At 54.0% G+C, this 12451-nt stretch overlaps 1 protein-coding gene across 1 annotated transcript in view; it reads left to right on the top strand.

Moving 5' to 3' along the window:
* The window catches only part of snd1 (staphylococcal nuclease and tudor domain containing 1), an 88874-nt gene extending 77472 nt beyond the window's left edge, over positions 1 to 11402 (top strand). The window contains 6 exon segments of the mRNA NM_001032733.1: positions 801 to 924; positions 1728 to 1797; positions 3213 to 3326; positions 4534 to 4737; positions 10019 to 10063; positions 10612 to 11402. Of these exon segments, the coding sequence (NP_001027905.1) occupies positions 801 to 924; positions 1728 to 1797; positions 3213 to 3326; positions 4534 to 4737; positions 10019 to 10063; positions 10612 to 10677 (623 nt within the window). The 3' untranslated portion in view covers positions 10678 to 11402.
* The last annotated feature ends 1049 nt before the right edge of the window (positions 11403 to 12451 follow it).

The raw sequence follows: 12451 nt of genomic DNA, 5'->3' as shown, positions 1-12451 counted from the left end.
CTAACACTTGTGTTTGCCTTTAAACTTGAGCTTTTCCTCTTGCTTTAGCATGCTAGCAGATGTAGAACCTGAGCCCTTCAAGCTCCAGAGACACTTGTGAGTCGTTTTCACACTTGGATGTCGGGATCTAGTCACCGGTGCCGGGGAACTGTTCCCACTGGGACACGTTCCTGCACTACCAGTAAGAGCGGAGCTGACCACAGCTTCAGCTTCAGTCCTACAGTCTCATTCCATCACTCAGTCCTCCTCCTGGTCCAAATGACCTCTTGTTAGCCTCTTCAGTGAGCTAGCCGCTCAAAGTGCCACTATTTGTAAACGCGAGCGCAAAAGCTAACTGGGCTCTACGCAAAGAAAGCGGCTGTGAGACGGCGGCAGGAGCGGCTCCGGTCCAGATCCGCTCCCTGAGCCCGGCTCACAATCAGCTCCCCAATTGCAACTGATGGGTACAAATGAGGCTGCCACTTAAGTCATTGAATTCACGGAGCGCTGACTCGCTATCTGATTCCTCTCTGCTCCCGCCATATCGACAGCCACGCTCTCGCCTTTAATCCGCCATAATGGGTCAGCCATGCAAGATATGATGGAGCGTGAAGGCACTTCGGGAGAGCCGGGTCGTTTAGCTCTCGGGCCGTATTTCTCCGGCAGGGTTTTAGCCGCATTAGCAACGCGGCGTTAATGTGTTTGCAGCTGCCCCGACTTTGCGGGGCAAAAACAGGAGGGTGTAAATTCCAAGGTTGTGTCAGGAATCGCGGGAAAATTAGCATCCCGGGAATGATCCGATGGTGCGTCTTCTTCCGCAGGAGCCCAGTTGGAGAGTCTGATGGAGACCATGAGGGCGGAGATCGCCGCCCACCCGCCAGTGGAGGGGTCCTACGCCGCGCGCCGGGGCGACTGCTGCATAGCCAAGTTCGCCGACGGCGAATGGTGAGCGGAACACTTTAACAAATGTGGAAAATATTGACGAGCCCCCCGATGACCTCAGCCCATTAGCGGGCCGCTAACCTAATCCCGGACCTCGCATCTGAGATGGATTAGTCAGCTAACCTGGTGAAAATCTATCAGAAAGGCTCCGCGGGCCGTCTGATCACCTGGAACGATCCTGGAACACCAGAAATTGCTTTTCCAGTTTTACCGCGTCTCGACTTAATCCGCAGACACGCACGGTGTAATTAGCTCGCTGGCACGTTTCAGCACCCCACTCACAGTAACACACACACACACACACACACACCATCAGCGTCAGTCCTTTACAGATGGTCGTGGGGACAGATAAAGTCACGGGGGGGGGGCTGTAATGGCAGGAACAAAAAAAGATGAAAAAACAGATTATTTTTGTTTTTAACTGGTTCTAAGACACAGGTGCTTCCTTCACATACCCCCCCTCCCTGTGCACAAAGGTCTGGATCCATTAGGGGGTTATTTGCCCCCCCCCAGCACCTCTGATTATTAGCCCCCATCTTCTCGTCCTCCCTGTTGCAACCACTTTGTCGTCAGGTTCTGCGATGAGCTCTAAAGTTGAGGCTACGAGGAGAAACGCTCGGGAGCTTCTGCCCGTTATTGCCTCCCCCCCCCCCCCCCCCCCCCCCCCCCCCCCCCCTCCCCCCCCCCCCCCCCCCCCCCCCCCCCTCACTCATCCTCTCCCACCGTCACAACAGACAACTCCTCCAACTCCCCCTCCCCAGGGAAATAAGCCCAGAATAATTTACTGTGCCCCCCCTCTCCTCCAGGTACCGAGCCAGAGTGGAGAAGGTTGAGTCTCCTGCTAAGGTCCACGTCTTCTACATCGACTACGGCAACGTGAGTAGATCTGAAGCCCGTTAATATTTGATCCTCCATCCAGCTGTCGTGTCCAAATGTGCCCGCCAGCTAACTTTTGGGGGGGGGTTCTGTTATTTGAGGAGGGATTCCGCGCACCTCCTCACACACTCGGCTGTTTATTACAACATTCCGAAGCCTTCTTTAATCTCCTCGGCTGTTTTCAGGGCAAATATGATGCAGCCGGGCTTCGTTGTTTACAGCCGAGGTCGCGAATCATTTTCAGTCCCCCCCCCCCCCCCCCCCCCCTCCATGGATGCTGATGAATTCACTCCATCGTCGGTGTGTTTCCACCCACTCGCATCACCAAGCGGCTCACGTAATCAGCCGGGCCCTCAGGTGCTTTTTTTCCCATGCTGCACTGGAGTGGCACAGTGTGTGACTTGACCTCTGAGCGTGGAGCCGGGGGGGGGACGGGGGGTGGGGGGCAACACACACAGCCTGGCAGACCTGATGCGTTCTGGCATTCTGCTGAAGGTGTGATCCTCCGAACCCTCAGCCGACGTCCGACTCGCCATTTTGTAGTTTTGACTCATCAGCTATTAGCCGCTAATAGCGCCGCCTGTCTCAGGCGGAGGTCAGAGCCTGAGTTATTACGCCACCACTTTCACTTTCACTTTTAAAACCCACGCTTCCCGTCCAAGTCTAACGCGGCGTTGATGAATCCCAACGTTCCAATCCGCCATAAAGGTTTAGATTATCCTGTCTAGACTGTACAGTCCAGCAAACACATTAATCCAGGGTGTGTGAGTGTGTGTGTGTGTTGGGGGGGTCGTTAAATTAACTCCCCACCTCTAACGACCACCTTTGTGTGGCTTCCCGTCGGCGCGTTCCTCCGTTTGTCATCGCTCACATCGGCTTTGTCAAATTAATCACATCTCTGCTGCGCGGCAGCAGAAATGTGGCGCATACTAATGAGCAATTTATTTTTATGATAATTAATCTGGGGGAGCGGGCCAAGCCGGAGAGCAGGATTAGCATTCGGCGCCTGTAGCCGAACCAGAGGGCGAATCAATGGAGGAAGCGCCGTTTCTCTTTGTTTTTCTTTGTGTTTTTGAAAGTGGCGTCTTTAATCGGGGTCCCGGCGTCTTTGCTGCGGCTCAGCGCTGAGCCGAGGAGCAGATGGAGCCCGGTGCAAAGGGCCCCGGCGCTGCTGTAGAAACAGCTGCGCGGCGGTCGCTACGGCGACGCGCGCCAGCCCGCTCTCCTTAAGCCACCAGATGACATCTGTCCCCCCCCCCCCACACACTCGTAGACTGTCCTCGCAGAGGTGACGTCCAGGTGTCCCGAAGGGAAACGGGATTAAAGCTCCGGAGGCGTCTCTTAAAGGGATTTGATTGGCTGATTTGTGTCAACCTGAGTCTGATCTGAGCTCTGATGTCTTTTCCCCCCCTCAGAGAGAAGTGGTGCCGTCCACCCGCCTGGCCGCCATCCCCCCCGCCTTCGGCGTCAGGACCCTGCCGGCACAGGCCACCGAGTACACCTTCGCCTACATCCAGGTCCCAGAGGACGTAAGTGTGCCGGCCAGTATGAGCCTGACCCCCCACCAGCCTCATGTTCTGAACTTTAGCTGTCATAAGAAGCGTCTGAGTCCCACTCAGGGTTTGGGGGGGGGGGGGGGGGGGGGGGGGGGGTGCTGCATAATTCATGTGATCTCCAGCAGACTTGGCTTGATTTGGCTGTAAATTGGAGAATAATTTAATAATCGGCCGCCGATCCCCTCCCCGGTTGATCAGGCGGTTTTGTGGGGACCTTTTATAACGGAGGAGAAAAGTGGCCTGGTTGCTCTGGCAACAAGCGCCGGCAAGTTGAGAACAGGAAGCGAAGACGGCGGCGGCGTTGAGGGTCGGCCAGTAGCAGGAAGTGGATAAAAGGCAAAGAAAAAGTGTCCCGTCGGTTAAACGGAGGCATCAAACACAACCTGGAGCGGCGCCACATGTTGAGCTGACACACACCTTCCTCCTCCTCCTCCTCCTCCCTCCCTGTCACTCTCCATCCGTCTCTCCTCCCTCGCTTCCTCTTGCCTTTCATGTGTTTTCCATCTCCTTCCTTTAAATCTCGCCGCCGCGTCACTCCCGCTGGCAGCGCGGCGTGCTGCTCTTACCGCCACTCGGGGGAGGTTGTTGCCGGCGTCCCCTGATGCCGGAGCTCAATGTCTTCACTTCCTGGAGGATGTGAGATAAGTTGAATATCGTCAAGGCGCGGTTGTCCTCCATCTTGCTCGGCTGCGTGAGTGTTTTCTGGTCCCCTCCTGCCCCCCCCCCCCCCCGGGCACCTGGAACAGGTTGACCAGGAGCGAGAACGGAGACAAAAAAGGCCCTTAGCTCAGTGGCTCAAACAAGCTACCCTGCCCACACACACACACACCCAAGGTGGCTAGCTTGAAGGGAGTTGCCATGGAGACAAGACCAGGGTGAGAAAGAAGCGAAGCAAAGAGATGGATGGTGTAGGGAGGGGTGGATGATGGCCACAGACGAGCCTAGATTTTTCCTCTTTCCCCCCCTCCTATGATCCTGATCCTTGTTTTTTGGGTTTGTCCTCTGTGGTGTGTTCAGACAAGCCCCCAACACACACACACACACACACACACACACCCCCCAGGTGATCATTGAGAGCGAAAACATGGGTGACAATGAGGGAATGCTGGGTAAGATTTCCGAGGTTGGATCACGGCGACGCTCCGATTGATCTCTGCTCTTCACTTCCTGTGGTCTCCAGGAGGACGCCCGCGCCGACGTGGTGGACTGCGTGGTGAGGGACATCCATAACAGCCAGTGCCTCCTGAACGTGGAGTACTCGGGCCCCACCTGCCCGCACGTCACGATACAGTTCGGGGACACCAAGGACGACGCGGGCCTGGGCCTGGTCAAAGAGGGACTGGTGATGGTGGACGTCCGCAAGGAGAAGCACCTGCAGAAAATGGTGGGTGAACCGTCGATGCCCGGACGCTAATGCAGCTAATGGCGCTAAAGCAGCTAGCGCCCAGCTGTCTTTACCGTGTCCTCGTCCGGCGCTCTGCTGGGACACACGGTACAGATTGATAACCCTGCCGCACGTGCCCACCTGTGTCCTTCCATCAGAGTGGCGGGTTAGCATGTAGCTTAGCATTCTTGACAGAAAATGAGCCCTTTGTTTAGCGTTTGCCGTTGCCGAGGCCATTTCCTTCAATGATGTTTATGTACATTACATCTCCTCAATTGTTTCCTCTCAGTTTGAGTATAGATTAGCTTTGAGCGCAAGGCGCGCTAAAGGTTGGGTAATGGGGGCCGCGTGTCGCTCACTCAGGCGCAGACAGAATGTCAATCCACCAAGCGTGGAGTATCCACTCCCACACCCCTGTAATTAGCCCCAGACGGCAGCCATTTTGTCAAAGCGTGAAGCTCTGCTCATTTACTCTTCCTTCCATTATGCTAATTAGCCCAGCGCACTCGGAGCGACAGTACACATGAAAGATAAAGGAAAATGGAGGATATTTATTCCCGCCGCAATTACCGCGTCCCCGCCACAGCCGATATTAGTCAGCCAGACGCTTATTTAAAAGACGGCGGCATTATGTCGACCATATTCGGAATAACGGCGCAGATGTATGGGCACATCTGTAAAGACATCCGTCTGCTCTCACGTGGAGACCCGGCCGCTCTAAATCAGGGTGATAAAAGCCCTCCGCTACCTCAGAGTCGGTCAATAAAGCTCTGCGCATCCTTGTCAAAGCCGTTTGACCTCTGACCCCTAAAGAGTAGCCAAGGACCATAATGCAGTCTCTGGGTAATGGACCCTATAGACAAAGGACAGTGATTAAAGCCCTCAGCCGAAGCTCTAATAGGCTTAGAGAGCGCACAGATTTAGGTTTTCTCTTTGGCGTTCAGGGGCTGGGATCTGTAGGAGCGCTAGCGTTAGCGTTAGCGCTGCCATTTCTTAACTGACAGTTCCAGCCTTCCGCTGGTCTCCGGTGAGCTGAAGTGCCATCGAGGCGCTCTGCACATTTCAAATTAGCTCGTTGCCTTTTTCATTTTTTTTGGGAAACTCGTTTTTAAAGACAAAAGTCTTAAAATTTCGGCGATAATGAGCTTAATTCCCTGACCCACAGTTGGTGGTTTGCAGGCAAAACAAAAAACAAACAAACCAAAAAATGTTATCTTGCGAGTTAGCTGAGCCACTCTACAGATAGAATGGTCCACCCCCCCCCCCCCCCCCACACACACACACACAGATAAGTCAGATTCCCATAATGTTCCCGTGCCAGCTCTCTCTCTCCTCCTCTCCCTCATCCTCCTTGGAAAAGTGACTTTTGTCCGTCCGATAAGCTTTATTTCAGCTTCATTCTTTATTCATTATCCATCCGGGGGGGGGGGATTGGATCATGGTCATTGTAATCTGTACTTTAGCGTTGAGCGTTGTGTAACAGATGGGCCCTAATGTCCGCTGGAGCTTCGGCGCCCATCAATAGTCGCTCATAAGTGCACCGAAGGTTAACACCCGCTTTTCAGGGTGGCATTGTCCCAAGAGAGACACTCTCTCATCCATGTGGGGGGTTTACCCTTTCCCCCTCCCCACCCACATGCATTCAGCCTAAATCCTGTCTTTCCTGGAAGCCACTGAACACACCATATGGATGCTGACGGTTGTAGCTGGATGCTCCTATCAGGAGCGCGTGAGCGGGGAAGCTGGTCATATGCACGCCAGCTGCCGCCGTCCTATAGGAAGCAATCGGGATCATACCGGGGACACGGGGACAGAGATGTCCATAAGCAGGGAGCCGAGTAATAGCTGAGAGGATGGACTTGGCGAGGCGGACCTCAGCGTGTGGCCCAGATGTGCGGCGGAAGGATAGATGCAGCAGGAGCCACGTCTGGATGTAAACAAACTGGCTTTTAATTTCCCCGATTTAATGCATTTATTGCATTTATCCGGCATTTATCATCATTAAAGCTAAAGCTGCCACACATCTGTCGGGTTTGCGTGCTGTTTACCCGCGTTGAGCTTTAATTCTAATCAAGAACTCGCCGATTTCTCACCCACACAGACCTCACGTGTCAACATGGCACGCTGCAGGAGGTTAGCCTTCTGCTAGCTTCTCCGCTAGGTCAGGTGGGCAAGAGGAAAGCTGACGAAAGCTGACAGCCAATCAGCGGGCTGCTTTCAGAGAAACGGGGTGAGCGTAGCCCCTTCATGTTGGGGGGGGTGGTAATCAGGAGAGGCCTTGCGATCAGACCCGGCTTTGGCCTAATTATGTGCTGTAATTTAAAATGTTATCTTCTGTTATTTGCAAGTCACGGAAGATGAATTTGCCCTTTGAACCCGGCCGGCGTTGTCGGTATCGGCTCACTTTTCCCATTTTGAGCGAGAGCCTGTGCGGAGTTGGTGTTTCTGGGCTAATTAGGAGAAACTGATAAAGGTCGTTAGCTCGGCAGATACCCGGAAGCACTTCAGAGAAGTTTTTCATCTCCTGCCTGGACGTCCCCAAATGTGAGATGTCACAACACCTCAGCCAGCCTCTCGCCACCGTTCTCCAGTAGCGGATTGGCGCCGACCCGTCGTCTCAGCTAGCCGACAGCCTCCCCAAAGTGCATTATCCCTACAAGCTAATAATCTCCTGTTTGCTAATTACAAGTCAATTGCAAACAGGGACGTGTCTGTCAGCGCTCCGCCGTGCCGTTATCAATCACCGGCAGGGGCGGCGGCCCGATTGACCTCAGCCGGGATGCTTTTTGTTCCCCGCTGACGAGATTAAAAGGCAAATGTTTATCCAAACGTTCTTGAGATCTTTATTCGAGCGTTTGCCTCTCAGCTTTGGAGAAAACAGCTGTTGAATCCCAGAAATCCTCCTGGAATCTTTAATTATCCAGCAGCCCTCTGGGAAATGTAGTTCTGCTGCCTCTTTTTAACCCACTCTCTCGGGTCGCGTTCGTGGCTCCGTCTGGCTGTTGGAGGACGATAGAGGACGTGAAGACGCCTTCAAGGACGGCCTTTAAGTGGCGGCCGGGGGAGGCGGGTATTTGTCTTCGTTGTGTTTTCCTTTTCCTCGAGTCACCTCATGAGGGGTGTTTCGCTCCGAACGTGGCAGTTCTACGCCACGGCGGCTGCGTCGCTGCGCTCGTGTTAATGAGGGAGGACGATAAAGAGGCGAAGTCACGCCTAAAGCTGCAGGAGAGGGAGGCAGGCCACCTCCGAGGACACCCCCGGCGTTCCGTCTGTCACGAGGGGGCCAACGCGGCGCCGCCACGGTCCCGAGAGATCGGAAGCCGATGATGAGCCTCATGAGATGTTGGTGCTCCTGACATCAGCGGCGTGTTCTCTGGGAACCGCGAAGTACTGATGTCAGGACATGCCAAGTGAGACGCGTCTCTCGGGGCGGCGGGGGCACATCTGAGCCCAGCAGTTCCGACGGCGTTCCGGCAGATGCTCCGACACCGCTGTCGCGCGCAGATAGGAGAGCGGCTTTCCCTCAAACGAGCGCAATTCCGCAAGTGCCCGTCAAAGAGCCGCTCGCTTAGCTCCAGCGCTTTCACACCGTGTTTACCAGAGCGCCACCTGGACCGGGGGGGGGTGGGGTTTTCGCTCCGTCACCCTCAAACGGTCGCGCTCACTGGAGCCAGAAGAGCAGAGCCGCACCACCTGTCCTCCACCTTCACACAGCTTCGGTGCCCGGATATTCTGATGAACCCGCTCCCCCCCCCCCCCGAGGCTCCTCTGATCACTGCTAACCTTCCTGCTGATGCTTCCCACCCCCCCTCCAAAGCCAAACGCCATCCTTTCCTTTATGTTGGTGGCCACTGCTCACCAACCGTGGCATCTGTCTGGCATATGGGAGCTCTGTCGGGTCATCCAGACGGGCCTGCTGTCGCCCACCGCCGTCTGCCACCAGATCCCCTCCAAACACACTTTTCCTTCCCCTCGTCTCCTTCCGTCCTCCCGTTGGCGCCCAACTTCCTCTCCTCCCTCGTCTCCTCCTCCCTCTATCTGCGGAGAAGCACCTGATGAGTTCTGCCCGACTTCGTGGCATAAACGAGCCATTCTGCGGCTCTCCTGGAGCCCGTTGAGGAGCCGTCAAAGAGCGTTCTGAAGGCAGTCATCAGCCGCGTGCTGATTGGCTGCTGAATGAAGAGGTTCCCCCCCTTCTGATGGGAGCACAAAGGAGCTTAGCGTGGGACTTCCAACATGGCTGCACGTCATTTGGGCACATTGTGCCGTAGTGCTCTTCCCTCAGCTACCCCCTCCCCCCCAAAATGCCCCACCAATGGAAACACAGTCCACTTGTTCCGCCATATGGCGGCATCTGCCTCCATCCTGCCGCCACCTCTGAAAAAGGGAAAAGCTCTCCTTCAGCTGCCAGTGATGGATGACTTGTGCCGCTCCCGCACTTTTCTCCCGGCCGCGCGCTCGCACGTGCGCAGCCGCAGGTCTGTGGTCCTGGCAGCACGGCGGTCGAATCGGCCTACACGCGCGAGCTAGCTGAGCAATTGCACCCCGTAGCCCCATCCACGCTCAACTGTTCTAACATCTGGCGTGTGTGTGTGTGTGTGTGTATAAAGCCACAGAACATGCTGCACAACTGGATGCATCACACCCATATAAAACCCTTTGTGCCGCCATCCGTCGCGCTAGCTTCAATTTCCGAAGCCGCCGTTCAAAGTTTACGCCGCCGCCGCCGCACAGCCCCTCCCCCCTCCCCAGGATGACTCATCACCGGCCCGTTCGCCGAGGCTAAAAGGCCGTTCTAGCAGAAGCGGTCAATCTGCTCGGCTTCCTCCTGCTCCCTTTGTTCCCGTGTCCGTGCAGGCGTCCAGTTCTCCTCGCTCCCCCAGACATCAGCGAGCCTCTTCCTGATTGGCTCTCTATTATCTGTGGCGGGATTTGATTGAATTTAGCAGCCGTTTCTGCTTTGATTGGAGGGTAATTGAGATCACACGGCCGTCCGACCAGCAGAGTTTGATTCCAAGCGAGGAGCGCGATTAGATTTCGGCCTCAGAAGATTAGCCCAAAACACGTCTGGGTGAAAATCAATCAGCTGATTAGCGCAGAATCCCTGAGACGTGTTGAGGGTTTCCTCTGAATGAAGCTCAAACCGATGGGATGTCAGACACGTGCGCGCTCAGTACAGCCCAACCACATCCCTGGTTGTTATGGCGACCTGGCGACGGCATCTTCATCCTGCACAGCAGTGCTGCTAAATGCTAAATATCTTTTTTTTTGTCTCCTACAGGTGACGGAGTACCTGAACAGTCAAGAATCCGCCAAGACCGCCAGGGTGAGTCCCCCCCACCCCCGCCGATCCGCTGCCGTCATTATGGTCTGCTCTGGTTTTCCTCGGCTCTTCTCGCCTCACAGCCAGACAGGTTTTATTTGCCAACCAGGAACACATTGTGGCGCTAATAGCGCTCCTAAAGCGGCCGCTCCTTACGTTGGCAGCCGTGGTCGTCGCATACGGGACGCTGCCTCCAGTCTGGGGGGGGTCGGGGTGTACAGGGATAGGAAACCAGAAGTGAGCCAGTCTCACGTTCACCAGCGGAGTCTGCTGCGCTTGGCTCCATTCACTCACCCCCATAACTAGCGCTAATTAGCACTGTTGCTAATTAGGTATGAATCGCAGTCTGAACAGCTGAGCGCACATGCTTGGGAGAGCCAAAAGAGCAGCAAACACACACATGAGATGGAGAATTTGACACGTTTACAACAGCAGCGCAGCACCGGATGCTCTGCCAGTCTTTTCCCTCTGTTTCCATCCACTTCCTGTCTTCTTGAAGGCGTTGCGTTCAGGGTTCCGGCGCGACTAATTCTGTCGTTCTGTCTCATCAGCTCAACATCTGGCGCTACGGAGACTTCCGCGCCGACGACGCCGACGAGTTTGGTTACCGGCGCTAACGAGGGACACCCGAACCGGCCATCCAGTCGACACCATTCCAAAGACGAACGGACACCGATTTCAAGAGAGGACAGAAGGCGAACCTGAGAAACTAAACGACAAGCATCCACTCGCGTTTCTTTTTCTTGCACACGTCATCCATCCGCTAATGCGCTATCATCCCTCCAGCTAGCCCCTTTGCTACCCTTCACGTTAGCAGTAATAATGTTCTAAACCTGCCTGTGCCGTTTCCAGTCCGGATTATTTCCACCTTACCTTTGAGCTATTGCGTTAGCGATCATCAAACATACGTATTTCCGACACGTTTTTCGCTCTGGTATTTGGATTTTTGCCTGAATTCTCTTTTCTTTCTCAAACAAATGCTTCCCAGATGAAATCTATGTAAATTGTGAGGATACTTTGACGTGTAAATGAAATATTTCAGATTTCCGTAGATGGACGAGGAAAAAAAAAAAAAAAAAGTTTTATTTTTGTCTCCACCGTATAATCTGTGACGTTTGCAGATGTGTGTGTGGAGTGTTTTGTCGTTTATTCCGTCTCACTTTTCTGACCAGTAAACATGTCATCATCTCTCTCTCTCTCTCCTGTAAAGTTTACACTCGACGACGGTTACGGTCCTGTCTGCGGCAGCCTCTTCTTCTGTCTCTGTACGCCATAGAACCAGTGTTTTGAATTTTATTCCATATCATGGACCTTTGCATTCTATTAAAAACCTGCAGAATCACGTGTCTTCTCTTTATTTACTCTTGTTTCTGCTTTATTCCAAACGGGTCCTTTGATGTTTGTCGTGTTAGACGTTTGTTAGATGTTTGTCGTGTTAGCTTTGTTAGCAAAGGTGTCGCCATAGAAACGGGGGGCAGAGACGTCGATTAGCCGGCAAATTCCGGAGGCGACACAATCAAAACTGCCAAAAGCAATTAAAGCGCAAAAGACGCCATTACTTTTCATCCGGCCCGTGTGGAAGGAGAGACGAGCGGGAATTTGTCCTAAGCAGAGAACAGAGGCAGGAATATCTTTATTTCATGAACCTCAGGCATGTATACCCGCAGAGGGGGTTTGGGGGGGGGGGGGGGGGGGGGGGGGGGGTAAATCTATCTGAATAATTCACAGCGTATGGAGAACGCATATCAACGCTGCGGAAAGTCGTGTGGACATCGGATGGCGTCACGAATGTGAGAGGAAGCAGCCGTGCTTCGGGTTTACCTTTGAATAAAATATAAAGTGGGGACGTGACGCATTCGCCCATGTTTACGTTCGTGATCGGGCGGTCACGTGATGCTAACGCCTCTGGATTCATTAACAAGTCTCGCGAGACCCGTTGCGCTTCGGTACGTAATGACCGGAAGTGAGCTTAATTAGAATTATCTTTGATATCATCTGGAGCCGAAGTCTTGTGAAGAAAACTTGAACCAGACGCGGCGCCACTGGCGACTTACGGTCGCGTTCTTTCCCACCAAGCCGTCGGAGGTGAGGAGCTGACGTCCTCATGGGACTTTTGACATTCAAGTTGGACACTCCTTACTCTAAAAGTAGGAAAGGGGATTTGAACCGGGCACCTTCAGAAGCGCAGCCCTATGTTGAAACACCTGAGCTAAACACTCAGATGACCTGAGAGACTCTGACACCAGTTTTCTTCACAAGACTTCTCAGTTTGGGCTGTAATCCTGCTTCCGAGCGCGTCCACACCCCCCGAGTATTTTTGATTCCGTCAGATCCGATTACAACATCTGCTTTTGTGGGTCCCGGATAGCAACGGGGTTATTGTTGGTGGAC

The sequence above is a fragment of the Takifugu rubripes genome, chromosome 18 (assembly GCF_901000725.2).
Source record: "Takifugu rubripes chromosome 18, fTakRub1.2, whole genome shotgun sequence".
NCBI classification, from domain to species: domain Eukaryota; kingdom Metazoa; phylum Chordata; class Actinopteri; order Tetraodontiformes; family Tetraodontidae; genus Takifugu; species Takifugu rubripes.
The sequence above is the reverse complement of the archived record's forward strand: the minus strand, read 5'-3'. Positions and strand labels throughout refer to the sequence as shown.